The sequence below is a fragment of the Trichechus manatus genome, unplaced genomic scaffold (genome assembly GCF_000243295.1).
Source record: "Trichechus manatus latirostris isolate Lorelei unplaced genomic scaffold, TriManLat1.0 scaffold00026, whole genome shotgun sequence".
NCBI lineage: Eukaryota > Metazoa > Chordata > Mammalia > Sirenia > Trichechidae > Trichechus > Trichechus manatus.
This window is the reverse complement of record NW_004443962.1, coordinates 5,309,894-5,326,580: the sequence shown is the minus strand read 5'-3', so window position 1 is coordinate 5,326,580 and position 16,687 is coordinate 5,309,894. Positions and strand designations below refer to the sequence as shown.

The window sequence follows — 16,687 nt, the reverse complement described above, 5'->3', positions numbered from 1 at the left end:
GTCTGTTTTGCTTCCCTTGATCTGCTGGCAAGTGGGGTCTCATTGTAGCATATGCTGTCGATTCTTAAAATAGCCTGTCCTTTAATTTTATTGACTTTACTGACATTCAGGGATTGGGGCAGAGGAAGGAAAGGTTTCTCGTACAAAGGAATACTAATTTAGATGGCTCTTACTGAATACAGTCAGTGGAATTAAAGTTGGCAGTGACATTCTTCAGCAGAGAGTACCGTATATTTAGAAAAAGTCAAACTGTGAGTGTATTGTGTGTTCCATTTTTAGTTACCTGGTGGGAGATGAATTGTTTGTGGTAATGGAGTACCTGGCTGGCGGGTCACTTACTGATGTTGTAACAGAAACCTGCATGGACGAAGCACAGATTGCTGCTGTGTGCAGAGAGGTGGGTGTGCTCCGTTTCTGATAAAGCTGTGGTGATGTGGGTTAGCGAGAGATAAAAAAACAAGAAAGTTTTTCTGCACAGGTAATCTTTATTGTGTGAGATACTTTGTCCACATTCTCTGCAAGTTATCTCCATACCATTTTATCTTACATTTGAGTTCCCAACCCTTTCCTTCATGTGTAAGATAGTTTTGGAAAGAAGGAAGGACCTATAAAGAGCACGGTTCACTGGTAAATTTCAGTAGAGGGTGATCATAATAATTTATCTTCCCAACCGGGACACTTTTGAGAGTAAAAGGGGTTGTTATTGAAAATACACCATTCAGCAGTGGAAACTAGGACTATCCCAGGCACAGCAGGATTCATGGTCAGCTTACATTTCAGTAAGTCTGCGTCTGACTTTGTTGACCTCCCTGAAGATGAGGAAACCATTTGCTTCTTTATATTAATCAATTTCTAGACAGCTGTTTGCTTAAGCTAATAGAATGCTATCAGGTTGCTCTAAGTCAAAAACACACCTTTTTTCTTCCATCTAATCTTTTCCTACATTTCAGACTTAAGATAATGCTTTTCTTTTTGTTGTCAATAACTGCTTTTCTTGTAATATTAAGGAATCATTGTCACAAAGGGCAAAATTGTAAATTTATAAGACTGTGTTGTATTTTTAATGATTTGGCTTTCAGCAATTGTACAGAAGTACATAAATAAATTTGTAAACTTTTTCCATGTACAAATGGTACATAAAATGTTTGCCAGTTTCAGCTTTTATTAAGGTATTTTTATAAAGTATTCTTTGACAGTTTTAAGAAAATAAGAACTGTTACTTAATAGTTATGAATATGATAGCCCTTAACAAAGAGGGCTTGGTTACTTAAAAGCTGACATAAACTTTATGAGAATTTATCTGTTTATACTTACTTTGCTTTTCTAATAATTTTTTTCATAATTGACATCAAGATTAATTATTTTAGGAATTTCTTTAATTGTCATTAACTTGGGTTTTCTTCTATAAGCCAAAATAGAAAATTTGTGACAAAATTGTTTGTATTTATTTGTAGAAGCATTTTTCTGGGGATCGTTCTTTTCAGAAATCTGCTTAAATGCCTGGTAAATACAGTGTGGTTATGCACGGCTTATCTGTTTTCCTTGAATGAAAATCAGAATATCTTGAAAGAGATTTTTAGTTGTTAATAAATGATGAGCAGACTGCTTGTTCTGCTCTGATGGGAGCAAGAAATAAAAGCACAGCTAACTTTTTCTAGGTTTATGATTTATATGCACAGTTGATGTTTGAAAGTACTGGGGCAAACACATTAAAAAATATTTCATTCTTGTATTTGAGGAAGCAAGTTTTTCTCCACTTTTTGACTTAATGCTTTCTGAAATATGGCATAAGAGGAAAGTCATTTTCTGGTCATTAGTGTCTAGCTTTATGTAAAAGTCTACCACAGAAGAAGAAATGGAGAAAACGTCTTTCATCACATTGATGAACAGCTGAATGGAACCAGATCACCCAAAATCTTAGACGTTTCCCGATAGCTTGCACTCATTAGACTTCTGAATAGCTCCGATTCAAATGAGAATGATTACAGGTTTATCCTTTACTGCTGAGATTATTTCTCAAGAGCCTGCACACATGTACAGAATGCTGAAAGGGCCTAGAAGTTACATAAACCCACCTGTCATTTTACAGATGAGAGCATTGAAGACTGATATTCTTAGAGTTTTAATTAATCAGATGCAGAGATATGACTAGTTCATAGTCTGAATTTAGACTTCGCCTAATAAATTACACAGACAGCGTTAGAAGAGTCGAATTTGGAAAAGCAGCATATTCACAGTATGAATAGTCATCCTTTTTCTGGGGCAGTGAGCCGTAAAATGCCATCATGCCTCTCCCCCCACCCTCATCTTTCAGTTTACTTTGACAGTGTTGTACTTTAATTCCAAAGTCGACAGTCTTTAATAATATCTCTGGGTAAGATCAGAGGGTAGGGAGGAGGGAACTAGTTAATGAAGGCATGTTATAATCAGAACTTTGCAAATGAGAGGAGGATGTTTTTTTCTTTATAGCTATAAGTACTGGAGTGCCTTCTGCGGGATATGACTACTGAATATGAACCTCCCTTAGACTTTCCAGGGACTGTTTCATTAATCGGTATTTTTCTTCTGTTCAGTGTTTACAGGCACTGGAGTTTTTACATGCTAATCAAGTGATCCACAGAGACATCAAAAGTGACAATGTGCTTTTGGGGATGGAAGGATCTGTTAAACTTAGTGAGTAACAGATGAACAAAAAATATGTTTATCTTATCATTTCCTGTGTTTTGTTTAATAAAAATAAATGATTCTGCTATTAATTTTTTATGCTTTAATATGTGGAGGGGAAGGAAGTGTAGTAGTACAGAACATGGACTCTCAGGTGGGACAGCCTGGATTTAAATATCAGTGCCACTACTTGCTGAGTAATTTCGGGCAAGTGAATCTCTTCGTGTCTGTTTCCTCATTTGTAAGATAAGGAAACTAACAGCACCTATCTCTGAAAATTCTTCCGAGGATTAAAAATGTGAAGCACTGAGGAACAGTGCCTGGGACTGTCCCAGTGAGGATGCTGTGTTTTAGAAATGAACTTGAATTTGTCTCTGCTCCCTGTTACAGTAGATATTTTCATCATGCTGTTCAGCGTTCTTTGGCTTCTGTAGACCATGGCCTAATCAGTGGAGGGCTGTGTGACCCTGACCTCAGGAATGACAAAGGGAAAAACCCCATGTGAACCACTTTCTCTAATAATCTTCTGTCTCTGAAGTGGTGTAGAGTTTATGAAAAGAATTCCACACTATCTGTATGCTCTGCTGGCTATACTTTCTTTCAGTTCCAGGCATGCCCTCTGGAGGATTCAGGAACGCCTTCTGAGGTTTCTCCAGATACTCACAACTAAAGGCATTTTGTAGATCAAGGGACCAAAAACTTCCTTCCCTTTTGCCAGAGGGTTTGGCTCCCTTTGCAACCGCAGCATCTCTTTTTCAGGCTGTACCCTCCAGAGGTTATTCAGCTCTAAGAAAGGAGGTGTGGGTTCTTTTAGATAGTCAAAATATAAGATTAAAAATCTTAAAGTAATCTTAGTGGGCAAGCTGGAAATGCACATTCTCATACATTTATGTTAGAAACAAATATAAAATGAATTACTTTTTTGGGTAACAGTTTGACCTGGCTGTACCATTTATTAGATAATCACCTTGGGCAAGTTATTTAAAAATGTGTATGCCTCAGTTTTCCCCATTTGTAAAATGGGAATAATAACAAATGTACCCATTTCATAGGGTTATCATGAGGATTAGATATGCTCTTTTTTTAAATAAGGCACTTGGAACAGTGCCTGGCTTGTAGCTATTAATTCTGTTATTATTTTATCCAGCAATTGCTCTTTTAGGACTCAACTTCTGTAGAATTACTGTACAAATAAATATACAACGGTAAGTACAAGGACGTTCTCTGCAACTTTGTTTGAAATAGAGGAAAAACTGACAGTGTCCTAAAGGTCAAGCAGTAAGGGAATGGTTAAATTATGATATTTTTATATCCTGTAATATTTTATAGTTATAAAAATGAGTTAGGTCAATGTACTAATATGGAAAGATCTCCAAAAGTAAATTCATTCGTAAAAAGATAGTTTACAAAATATCCTATTCAGGCAAAATAAACCAGCAGTTCGTGGGTATTATTTGCATATAAGTAAGTACATAACAGAAGGCCTAAAGCTTACAAACCTCAATGTTAACAGTGAGCAGTGGTTACATATGGAAATAGAAAGGGTTTAACATTGGGAAAGAGGAAAAAGTTCTAGATTCTAATCCTGACTTTTCCACTCAGTCTGCATTGGGTACTAAACTAGACGTCCTGCTCCTCAGTTATAAAACGAGGTGGTTGGAGTAGATCAGTGCTGGTGAGGACTCTACAGATAGGTCACGGTTCAGTGCATTCTTTTTCTAGGCTTGCTGCTCAGTGGGATGCTTAGTGATTCCAGCCTCTCTTTCTTTATTCAAAAGTAGTTTCTACTTCCTGACTTCTGCTGATTCACTTCATTTAGTCACATTTTGGTGACTTTTTCTTTTAGATCTCTTTCAATTTTATTTTATTTTATTTTAAATAGACTTAATTTAGAAAGAGACCTCCTGATAATTTGCACTCTGCTTGTGGGAAGTAAAAATAAACAAACGAGAGTGTGTAACATCATCAAAATATTGTAAATCCATTCTGGTTTATTTTATTAATAAAATATTAAAAAAACAAGAGGCTGAGTAGTCAAAATGTAATTCATTACATCATTTAAAGTGTACTCTTTTTGGTAAAGCAATCCACGGGAACCATTAACTCTAGACGATTTCTTTTGTTTTATAGCCGACTTTGGTTTCTGTGCCCAGATCACCCCTGAGCAGAGCAAGCGAAGTACTATGGTTGGAACGCCTTACTGGATGGCACCAGAGGTGGTTACACGGAAAGCTTATGGCCCTAAAGTGGACATTTGGTCTCTGGGTATTATGGCTATTGAGATGGTAGAAGGAGAACCTCCATACCTCAATGAAAATCCCTTGAGGGTAAGACTGATTAAACACCAGCTTCTTTAAGGAAAATACTTTCCTTTAAAACATTTATTTAGAACCTGCCTTGTGCCGATCTACTGGCCAAGGCTTTAGGATACGAAGTAGATAAAACCTAGCTTCTACACTCACTCCACTAGAATCATTTAAAAATCATTTGCTTCTGGTTGTTGAGTTGAATTTGTCAAGTAAAGGGTTTGGAGAGTTTTAGTAAGCTGTATGGTTTCTAATTTTGCATATAAGTAACAATTTACTGACTTTTCTGGAGAAGTAAATGTTCCTAGATGTACTCATCAGGTTATCAACTTTGAATCTTGGCCTCTGTACCCCAAGATTCAGGGAGGAGGAAAGTGAGACCATATCCCTGAGAAAGATGTACAAATGGTAATGTTAAAGCCTGTATTTAAACAAAGGAGTGAGTGTCCTGAGGTACACCTGAGGCCAGTGTACTTTGAATTAAATATTCCAGCAGCAGAAGTGAAGAGTTTGGGGGTGTTTTTTCTTTTCTTCCTTTTCTTAAATGACCAAATATGGCTCAACATCATTGCTTATTAAGGAAATGCAAAACAAAACCGCAATAAGCTACCACTTCATACCCTCTAGAGTGGTTATAGTCAGAAAGACTGACAATAACAAATGCTGGTGAGGATGTGGAGAAATTGGGACCCTCGTACAGTGCTGGTGGGAATGTAAAATGATGAGGACATTTTGGAAAGCAATTTGGCAGTTCCTCAAAAAATTAAACATAGAGTTACCATAGGATCCAACAATTCAATATACGTGAGAAAATTATAAGCATACATCCACAGAAGCTTACACATGAATGTTCATAATAGCCAAAAAGGAGAAACAACCCAAACATCCCTCAGCTGGTGAATGGATAAACAGAATGTGTTATATAATACAATAGAATATTATTTGTCCACAAAAAGAAGTGAAGTACTGATAACAGGCTACAACATGGATGAACCTTGAAAACATTATGCAGAGTGAAAGAAGCCAGATGCAAAAGGCTACATGTTGTATGATTTCATCTATATGAAATGTCCAGAACAGGCAAATCTATAGAGACAGAAAGTAGATTAGTGGTTGCCAGGGTGTGCGGGATAGGGGGATGGGGAGTACTGCTAACAGGCATGGGGTTTCATTTTGTGAGGATGAAAATATTCTGGAATTAGACAGTGGTCATGGTTGCACAACCTTGTGAATATCCTAAAAACCACTAAATTGTACACTTTGAAAAGGTGATTTTTATGGTTTGTAAATTATATCCCCCAAAGCTGTTACAAAAAAGAGCTTTGAAAGTACCGCATAGGACTACAGACTTATTGCAAAAAATAAAAAAGACATTTTTTTAGTGGGATTTAGGTCCACTGAGTCGAGGACTGCTGGCATTGGGGTATTAGGAATAGAAAAGATAGGAGGTGGAATACATCTGAGATTCAGAGTTGCGGTTATTAGCGTTGATAAAACCCGTTGCTGTCGAGTTGATTCCAACTCATAGCGACCTTATAGGACGGAGTAGAGCTGCCCCATAGGGCTTCCAAGGAGAAACTGGTGGATTTGAACAGCCGACCTTTTGGTTAGCAGCTGAGCTCTTAACCACTGTGCCACTAGGCCCCATTAGCATTGATAAGGTTTAGGGAATGACTGTGTGTGTGTGTGTGTAGCTAAGGTAGGCTGGAGGACAAGAGCATGTGCGAAGAGGACATCAAGGGACTATTGAAATCATCACAGCTTATGACAGGAGTAATGTTGGAGATAGTAACAGCGGGTTATCACTGTTGGTAGATGTTGGAACAAGGAAAGGTAAATAACGAGTTTGAGAGCATAGAGTTATAGAGACGGAGGGAGATAGAGATCTCAAAGAGGCGTTGAGGAGTCAAAAAGACACGTACTCCATCTCCAGGCACAGTGGCACAAAGGTGTGGGAGAAGAAAGCACTGCAGGGGAGGCGGAATCCTCATGGGGGAGCCAGGCCTCAATAGACGAAAAAAGCAAGGGGAATATTTGAGAAGAGGTTGAGTATTTAAGGGATTTTGCTGATGACTGACTAAATTCCAGAGCAAAATAAAAGCATTTTGAGTGTGGGGATGGGGAAGTGTATGTGAAAAGTTAAGGTCAGAAAATAGAGTATGCAGAGCCATATGAGGTTTAGAATGCAGAAGCTGAGGGGAGTAACTGCGAGTCCTAGGTTTATAATCATTAACATAAATGAAGATAAAGTCTGTAATAAGATTGGTCCTGAAGTAGAAGGTTGGGGGTGTTGAGGGTAGGAGGGGCTTACCAGGATTTTATGGGACCCGCTTTGAGTCCCTTCTGATTGAGTTGTAGAGAACAGTCCTTTGATGTTAACTGGAAATTATTTACTATCTCAGAGATGATTTCTTAAAATGGAATTAAATTCCTATAGGGTTGCTATGCATCAGAATCCACTCGATGACACTATCCTGTATGATACTGTAATGGTGGAAAAATGAGTGTCAAAACCCGTAGACCTATATAACACAAAAAGTGAACCAAATGTAAACTGTGGATTGTAGTTAACGATAGCGTATCGATATTGGTTTATCAGTTGTAACAAATGAATAACACTAATAATGTAAGATGTTAACGATAGAGGAAACTGTGGGAGATGGGGTATATGGAAATTGTTCTAAAAATAGTCTATTAATTATAGATAATAAATAAATGGTAACTTCAGTGAAGGCAGTACACAACACTGGGGAAGTCAGCACAGCTTGACCAGGGCAAGGTCGTGGAAGCTTCACAGACACATCCAAACTGCCTGAGGGACCAAATTACTGGGCTGAGGGCTGGGGACCATGGTCTCGGTGGACATCTTGCTCAGTTGGCATAGTTTATAAAGAAAATATTCTGCATCCTGCTTTGGTGAGTAGCGTCTGGGGTCTTAGAAGCTTGCAAGTGAGAAGAACTAGATGGTGCCCTGCTACTACCAGTGACTGCCATGGCAGGGAACCCAACATAGAGTCCTGGACAGAGCAGGAGAAAAGGGTGGAGCAGAACTCAGATTTCATGTAAAAAGCCCAGACTTACTGGCCTGACAAAGACTGGAGGAACCCCTGAAACTGTGGCCCTGGGACATACTGTTTACCCAGAACTGAAACCATCCTGAAGCCCACTCTTCAGACAAAGATTAGACAGGACTGTAAAACAAAAAATAATAACACATGAGGAATGCGCTTGTTAGTTCAGTTAGATACAGGAGACCAAATGGGCAGCTGTATCCGGAGGCAGGATGAAAAGGCAGGAAGGAACAAGAACTGGTTGAATGGACACAGGGAACTCGAGGTGGAAAGGGGGAGTGTGCTGTCACATTGTGGGGATTGCACCTAATGTCACAAAACAATATGTGTATAAATTTTTGTGTGAGAAATTGAAAGCTTGTAAGTGGCCATCTAAGATACTCCACTGCTCCCACCCAGTCTGGAGTAGGGGAGAATGAAAAAAACCAAAGACACAAGGGAAAGATTGGTCCAAAGGACTCATGGACCACAACTTCCACGAGACTGAGTCCACAACTAGATGGTGCCCGGCTACCACCACCAACTGTTCTGACAGGGATCACAATAGAGGGTCCCGGACAGAGCTGGAGAAAAATGTAGAACAGAATTCTGACTCACAGAAGAAGACCAGACTTACTGGTCTGACAGAGACTGGAGAAACCCTGATAGTATGGCCCCCAGACACCCTTTTAACTCAGTGCTGACGTCATCCCTGAGGTTCACCCTTCAACCAAAGATTAGACAGGCCCATAAAATAAAACGAGACTAAGTGGGCACACGAGCCCAGGGGCAAGGATGAGATGGCAGGAGGAGACAGGGAAGCTGGTATTGGGAACCCAAGGTCAAGAAGGGGAGAGTAAAGTCTATTAAGTAATAATTTAACAGACTATTTTTAGAAAACTTTATTAACTATTATTAAATAATTTTGAGTACGACTCAAAATGAGAAGAAACAGTTGCTAACATCCATTAATAAGCAGAACATGGAATGTACAAAGTATGAATTTAGGGAAATTGGAAGTCATCAGAAATAAAATGGAACACATAAAGATTGATACCCTAGGCGCTCGTGAGCTGAAATGGACTGGTACTAACCATTTTGAATCAGACAGACATATGGCCAGGAATGACAAATTGAAGAGGAATGGCGTCGCATTCATCATCAAAAAGAACATTTGAAGACCTATTCTGAAGTACAGTGCTGTCAGTGATAAGATAATATCTATATGCCTACAAAGAAGACCAGTTAATAAGACTGTTACTCAAATTTATGCACCAACCCCTGATGCAGAAGATGAAGAAATTGAAAACTTTTACTAACTTCTGCAGTCTAAACTCGATCAACCATGTAATCAAGATACATTGGTAATTACTGGAAATCAGAATATGAGAGTTGGGAACAAAGAAGAAGGATCTGTAGTTAGAAAATATGGCTTTGGTGATAGAAACAGTGCTGGCGATTGCACGATAGAATTTTGCAAGACCAATGACTTACTCATTACAAATACCTTTTTTCAACAACATAAACAGCGACTGTACACATAGACCTGGCTGGATGGAACACACAGGGATCAAATCAACGACATCTGTGGAAAGAGATGATGGAGAAGCTCAATATCATCAGCCAGAACAAGGCCAGGGCTTGACTGCAGAGCAGACCATCAGTTACTCACATGCAAGTTTAAGTTTAAGCTGAAGAAATTAAAACAAGTCCATGAGAGCCAAAGTACGGCCTTGAGTATATCCCACCTGAATTTAGAGACCATCTCAAGAATAGATTTGACACACTAAAGACTAATGGCCGAAGACCAGATGAGTTGTGGGATGACATTATACATGAAGAAGGCAAAAGGCCATTGAAAAGACAGGAAAGAATTTGCTCTGTTAACTTTCACCTGAAGCACAATAATATATATATATATACATTATATATATACACACACATAAACATACTGTGAGATTTTGATGAAATTATGAAACATCCATATGCTTAATTCAAGTCAGCCATTAAAATAATTATGTCAGTGTCATCAGTTATTAGTAATCATGAGACCATGAATAACTAATTGTAAAAAAAAAGATTTCAACAAATCCTCTTGTTTTGAAATGTATTTGTGTGACTTGAAAAAGGCTTTGGAAAGGTAATATCCTATATGTTGATGGTGGGATTGTGGTCATTTTTCTTTATACCTTTATGTATTTTAATTTTGGTATTTTTTTAAATCGATATGTATTGCATTTATAACCTCCCCCTCAAAAGAGATGAAGCTGATTCTATTTTGAAAAAGAACTTAAGTGAATGTAACATCTGAACATAAAGGGAAAATATCAAATGTAAGTGGATAGAGGCAATAACGACCTCTCTCTAGTACTGTAGTATTTATATTTATGGTGATCGTCTGTAAAGAAGTAAAGGATCCATAAACATACAGTGCCCTGCCTGAAGTATGACGAAGATGTTCTCTTTTTAGGCCTTGTACCTGATAGCAACTAATGGAACCCCAGAACTTCAGAATCCAGAGAAACTTACCCCAATATTTCGGGATTTCTTAAATCGATGTTTGGAGATGGATGTGGAGAAAAGGGGTTCAGCCAAAGAATTGTTGCAGGTGAATTTGGAAATAATTTTTGGGAAAAGTTGACCTTTTCGAGTAACAAACAGAAAGTTTACATTGGGGTCCTTATATCTCACTCACTATGAGTCGGAATCCACTCTACCATAATAGGTTTGGTTTTTTTTGTTTATTAATTGATCACAGTATGGCAGCTGCTGCATTTTAAGATTGATCTGCTGGGACTAAAATACCAACAATAGTATAATAATGAATTTTTGCATATTATCAATTCTCAGACCTGTTCACTGCTGGCAGGGGTCGTTTAACTATATTTTATGAATGTTAGAAAACTTTTTAAAAGACTCAGCTTTGAACTATAGAAGTGATGCGTTGATTATGTTGGTTTTATACAGGTATTAAAATGTGTAGTTTATGAAATGAATTATGCTTCATAAAGTAGTCTTCAGGGCTTAACTGAAAGAAAGTAATGAGTGTTTCTAAGCTGATGACATTTATACATTTACCTTCTTTTCCCCTCTTTTCTGGCAGCATCCCTTCCTGAAACTGGCCAAGCCATTATCTAGCTTGACACCATTGATCATGGCAGCTAAAGAAGCAATGAAGAGCAACCGTTAACATCATTGCCGTGGCCTCGTATTCTTCTCTCCATTTTCTAAAAGAAGTCTTTTAATATATGAAAAGTATTACTCTTTTCGGGGGGGTTTGAAAGAAACAGTCTGCATAACATGGAAGAAAAAGCAAACGACTCCCTGAAGACAACCAAGAGAAAATTGCAAAAAAGAATGATGGCTTTGAACTGAACCCCTTTTTTAGGGTCCAAAAGGAATTATGGACTGAATCACTAGCCTTACATCTTTTGGCACACAGCCCATCAGGGCCATTTATCATGCTTGAGATTTGCATTTTATTTTATTTTGCTGACTTTGTTGTAATTGATCCCATTCAGTGTCCCCTTTGTGGGTATTTTCAATACTTGAATGGCACATTCGAATTTTCAGAGTATTTGTTTCATCTACCAGTCATATTTTCTCTCTTCTTCATAGCTTTCTTTCTCTTTGACTTGCTCCTTTTGAGTTGCATTGAGAAGTTTTTCTCTTGCCTAAATCCAAGGCAAGTGTGATAGAAATTATGTCACTCCTTATATTGGCAAAGGGGCTAGATACGGTTTAATTTTATATGGGAGTTAGGACCAGCTGTTGTTACGTGTACTATTTCAGTTCAGAACTTGAACTGAAAGAAGGGAAAGTGTGATTTTTACCTTTTTTAACAAATGTGAAAGTCAATTTTAGAAACTTCCTGGTAGTGAGTTGTTTGGCTTTTGTTTCATGTATAGAGAGAAGACTACTAATCTATATTTATAACTAAATCATTGAGTCAGAAGAAGAATCCTGTTGACTGTCCTGACAGTTTTGTCTTCCTTTCTGCCTGTTCGCTCTTCAAACTCGGCTTCAGGAACCACAGTGATTTGGTCTTGTTCCATCTTGGGCTGTATGACTTTGGTTGCTGTGGCTACCTCCTCCTCCACTCCCTGCCTTCTCACCTTCATTTTGCAAATAAGTTTCTGTATATGTTGTAATTTTAGGTTTAGATTTTTTTTTTTTTAATTAACCCCACCCACACCCCATAGCAAATAATACAATAACCACTGAATTTGCAGAACTTAAAAGATAACTTTTCCCACCCCCTCCCTCCCCCCATTTAAAGGAGAAAAATATTTGAGGATAGCAGAGACAGAGTGGGAGGCTTGCACTTTGGTGAACTAAACAGTAATTAGATGAGGTTATATTCATGAAGAGAGAGAAATGTCTGTTACATAGAGATGCAGTGAACCATAGAGATTTACCATAAGCTACATTATTCCCAACCCATTATCAACATCGTAGTGGTTAGAAAAACTTCTTAAGAGACACAGTACTTCTCTTGATGAATTCATGGATCATTTGAGATGTTGTGTAACTTTAGGTTTTTTCCAAGTGAGTAGATAATAGGCAAGTAAAAAACTGGAGAAAGGAAGATAAAAGTGAAATGTGTTTGATGATAGTAATACTTTATTTTTAAAGATTAAAAAAAAGGTCTGTGACCTGTAGCGTTAATTATTAGAGTGCACTCTTCTCTCCTGACCTCTTCTTTCTCCTGTCGGTGTTCTGTGTTTGGAGGAGGGTTTGTCCCTCCTGATGTACCAGGAGCCACATAAAAGAAAAAAAATCTGTGGTTTGGTTCTGGCAGTTTGTTCCCACCATCCCTTCCGAATGAACTTCACACCCACCCGCCAGCCTGCAAGAGTACAAATCATGAATACAGGTGGTTTGGATGTTTTGCAGTGCATTGAAGGAACTAGCAGGGCTTTATATCCTGTTATCCCATAATATCTGTGTTAGGATAACAGGTGTAAGGATAGTAAATGGCTGTTTTTAGGAAAGTTTTTCACAAAAATTAGTAAATTAATGCAACATATATCTAGAGCACTTACTGGTCTGTGTTTTCAGTTGATCCTTCATTTCATTTTCCTCTGGATTGTATCGGCCTTCTACAGCTATTACTAAATCACGGAAACAAGCTGGTTTATTTCTGGTGGAAAGCTACAGTGCCTCTTCGTTTCTAGATTTGCACATCCTTTCTAAACGGTTGTCTGGATGGATTATGATAAAGAAGATGCTACCAGTGAAATAGAAAACCCCCTAGGTGATAAGACCGATCGTCATGACCACCCGAGAAGGCACTCCCATGCAAAAGTCATAAAGACCATATTCATTGAATACAGTGCCAGTGCCCCATTTTTATGCCTGTGACTCAACAGAGGGCTTTTCAGTTTGTAGAAGCAGTTTGGGATTTGTATTTACATCTTTTCTGATGGTTACCTGCACGTCCATTGCTGGCAACGGACTTTGTCATTAAAACCTGACTCCTAGGTTAAGGGAGCTATACTGTGGTTTATTCTTTACTTACTTGGATAAACTAACCTGTAGTTGAAACATACTTTGGTTAATTATGAAATGTGTCATTTTTAAACAGAATAATCTTAAAAGCAATATGGAATTGTGATTTATTAGTTAATTTTAAATTAAAGTGTTCTGACCTAGTTGAAAGAACAGTTGTATCTGAATCAAGGTTCATGTTTTTTTTTTAATAATTGCATTTGAATTCACCTTTTATGTCATCACTTTAAAATGAAAATTCTCATTTAAATCTAAAAGATAACTTAGTCTTCTTCTGTTATTAGGATATACTACATGCATAGTATTTATTATACTTCAGACTCTCTGGCGGTCTTAAAGCCACCTGCTCCTCTTGTTCCTTTTGCTGCCTTTAGGACAGCTAAAACTGAGAAACCACGAAAACATTGACAGTTTTGTCCTACCTGGAACAGTCAGCGAGTGATCGTGCTAGCATAAGAACAAAGGCTGACACAAGTCTGTCTTCCTGTGTCGAGTGCCTGGCACACAGTAGACATTCTCTCCTTTCAGCATTTAAATAGCAAGCTGCTTAAAAGTTAGCTAGTAACTTCCAGTCCTAAATGAACCTGTGCCTTTAACAAACAATTTAAAACTACCTATGAGTATTTCTTCTTAGGGCTCATTTAAATACACATTTGTTTGTATATTCTGTGTTTTAGCCAGAGGGATTTTAGATCAGATCAGGCAGTAGCTATAGTTAGAAAAATAGGTGCTTAAAGAATTTGCATCAATCTTTGAATCTAAAATCTTTTAAATACACCACAGATGCCATATCCAGGTTGAAAAGTCCAAAATTCATTTTAGATTGTAGCTAAAATCCTCCAAATTAATGGTAATTTTGGCTTTTTTATAGTGAAATTCCATAGTAATATTAAAAGCAGATTGTCTTCCTTGTCTCTACTACCCCTGCAATAAATATTTAAGCAGTTTTCCACAGTGTATTTAAAAAAAAAAAACATACATGAAAAAGAAAAATATACACATACACATTTTTTTTTTTTCTCACCACATTTTTTAAACAGTCTGGCGAAGACTGTGGTAGATGTTGTAGGAGTTTCAAAGAAGAATCTAGCATCGGCCTGGCCTTCATCTTTGGTAAGAATGTGTGGCGCTTTTTTCCCTCTTTATTTTGGTAGATAGAAATGGAATTAAGTGAAAGTGGTTTGTCTTTTCAAATTTTATATTGCCTTTTATTTTTAATTTAATCCTATTTAATTGTTACATTGACATTAACTGCTGTATTTGATGACTTTATTCAATAATTTTGTTCTTTCAGGGCTAGAAATAAAACATTTTTTTAATGTTTATTTTCCCTTTTCTAAACTTTAATTCTTTCTTTGGCTCAGAATAGCTTAAAAGAGTAAGTATTAGTATTTCTAATAGGTTTTCAACTAACATTCTAGTATTTTTAAGGATAGATTTTTTTAAACATGTCTGGTACCATTTTTGAATGTATTACAAAGCTCCAAATTAGAAATGTGTGGGTGGCAAGCATGAGCCTCCACTTTTCTAAATCAAGTTTCAGAATAAATTTCTTACAAGTGTTCCCGGTTGCCAGACCAGGGCAGCACTTCTGATCTGTTTGAACACCTTCTGCAACTTGGCCTGGAATTCTAATGCTCGTCTGGCTGGGTAATAAGGAACTAACCAGAAATTATGTGTCAAATGCACCAAGAGATCTTTAAGGCATCACTTCATTGTACAAATTTAATTTGGAATGTTGTCTACCCTGACATGCGTAACAGCTGCAATAACTATAAATGTTCATTCATGGTGAGTACCTTTAAGGAGTGGATAGCCAGGTACCTTCTTGGAATAGTTGTTAAGAAGAGAAACTACATCAAACCAAACAAGAAATTATGGCCCTGCAAAAGATGATTCAGGATCCTGATTGGTAGATAGTTTACTACCAAAAAGCATAAAGTATACCTTTTTTAACCAGGGGAAGGGGGTATGGGCAATGACTGCTTCTAAAATGTGTTTGTTACACTGTAAAGCTGTTCAGTAGCTATTGTAACACTTGTATTGCCTTCAGCTAATCATAACAAATGCTTAAAGTTGATACTTTTTAAGAATTGCCTAAGAAAAGTTCAAAGATACTTGGATGTTTGGTTTGATAAGCACTATTTCTAGAAGCTTTTAATGCATGCTTTTCTGCTTTAATGTTCGTGGGTTTTTTAAAAAATAAGGAATTAATTTATGCTAATTAAATAATTTAACAAGTTTCCTCTTTTGAGGAGGAGGAATCATCAAACAATGAAAGGGAAATCTTAGGTCTCTATTTTAGGTTTTTATCAAAGTAATGCACATAGATTAAAAACTCAAATAATCTTTAAAAAGTTGTAGTAAAGGTGCTACTCCCGGGCTTTAAGTTTCCCAACTGCTGAGTCCTGCTCCAGGGAGGCATCTACTTTTAACTCTTTTAGCTGTTTTTTTAAAACAAAAAACAGTTGCCATGGAGTCGATTCTGACTCATGGCAACCCCATGGTGCAAACAGTTAAGTGCTTGACTACTAACTGAAAGGTTGGCCATACAAACCCACCCAGAGGCACCTTGGAAGAAAGGCCTGGCAAACTTTTTAGCCTATATTAATCTTCACCTTTCTAAATTACATACCTAAACAGGTATTTCTTAACATTTGCATATTTTATCTAGTAACCTCCTATTACGGAGGTTGAGAATTTGGGTATCATCATACTGTTCCATTCTCGCTTTTCTTTCTTGAGTCTCCCAATTAAGAGAGGTACCAATTTCTTACTAGATTAGTAACCCTTTACTGTCTAGCCGATTCTGACTCATAGCAGCCCTATAGGACTGGATAGAACTGTCTTGTAGGGTTTCCAAGACTAAATCTTTACAGAAGCAGACTGCCACATCTTTCTTCCATGGAGTGGCTGATGGGTTCAAACTGCCAACGTTTCAGTTAGCAGTCGAGCGCTTAACCACTGTGCCACCAGGGCTCCTGTTAGAGAGCCATCAGTGTTAGTCTCATGACTGTGTCAAAGCATTATTCACTTGGGTCACGTAATTTATTACCGTTACGCATCATTTCTTGTACGACTCCTTGCTTTTCCTGTTGTTTTCGTGTCTTTTTGTGTCCTTTGTTTCTAGTTCTATCACCAGGTTTTCCTCAACTT

The 16,687-nt window shown here is 37.6% G+C and overlaps 1 protein-coding gene across 2 annotated transcripts in view; it reads left to right on the top strand.

Annotated features, from left to right (window-relative positions):
• PAK2 (p21 (RAC1) activated kinase 2) overlaps nucleotides 1–14,550 on the top strand; it is an 88,723-nt gene extending 74,173 nt beyond the window's left edge. For both annotated transcript variants that reach the window (XM_023728746.1, XM_004373586.3), the window contains exons 11-15: nucleotides 280–397; nucleotides 2,574–2,673; nucleotides 4,795–4,991; nucleotides 10,491–10,628; nucleotides 11,124–14,550. In XM_023728746.1, coding sequence (XP_023584514.1) covers nucleotides 280–397; nucleotides 2,574–2,673; nucleotides 4,795–4,991; nucleotides 10,491–10,628; nucleotides 11,124–11,210 — 640 coding nt within the window. In that variant the 3' untranslated portion in view covers nucleotides 11,211–14,550. The remainder of the gene's footprint in view (nucleotides 1–279; nucleotides 398–2,573; nucleotides 2,674–4,794; nucleotides 4,992–10,490; nucleotides 10,629–11,123) is intronic.
• The last annotated feature ends 2,137 nt before the right edge of the window (nucleotides 14,551–16,687 follow it).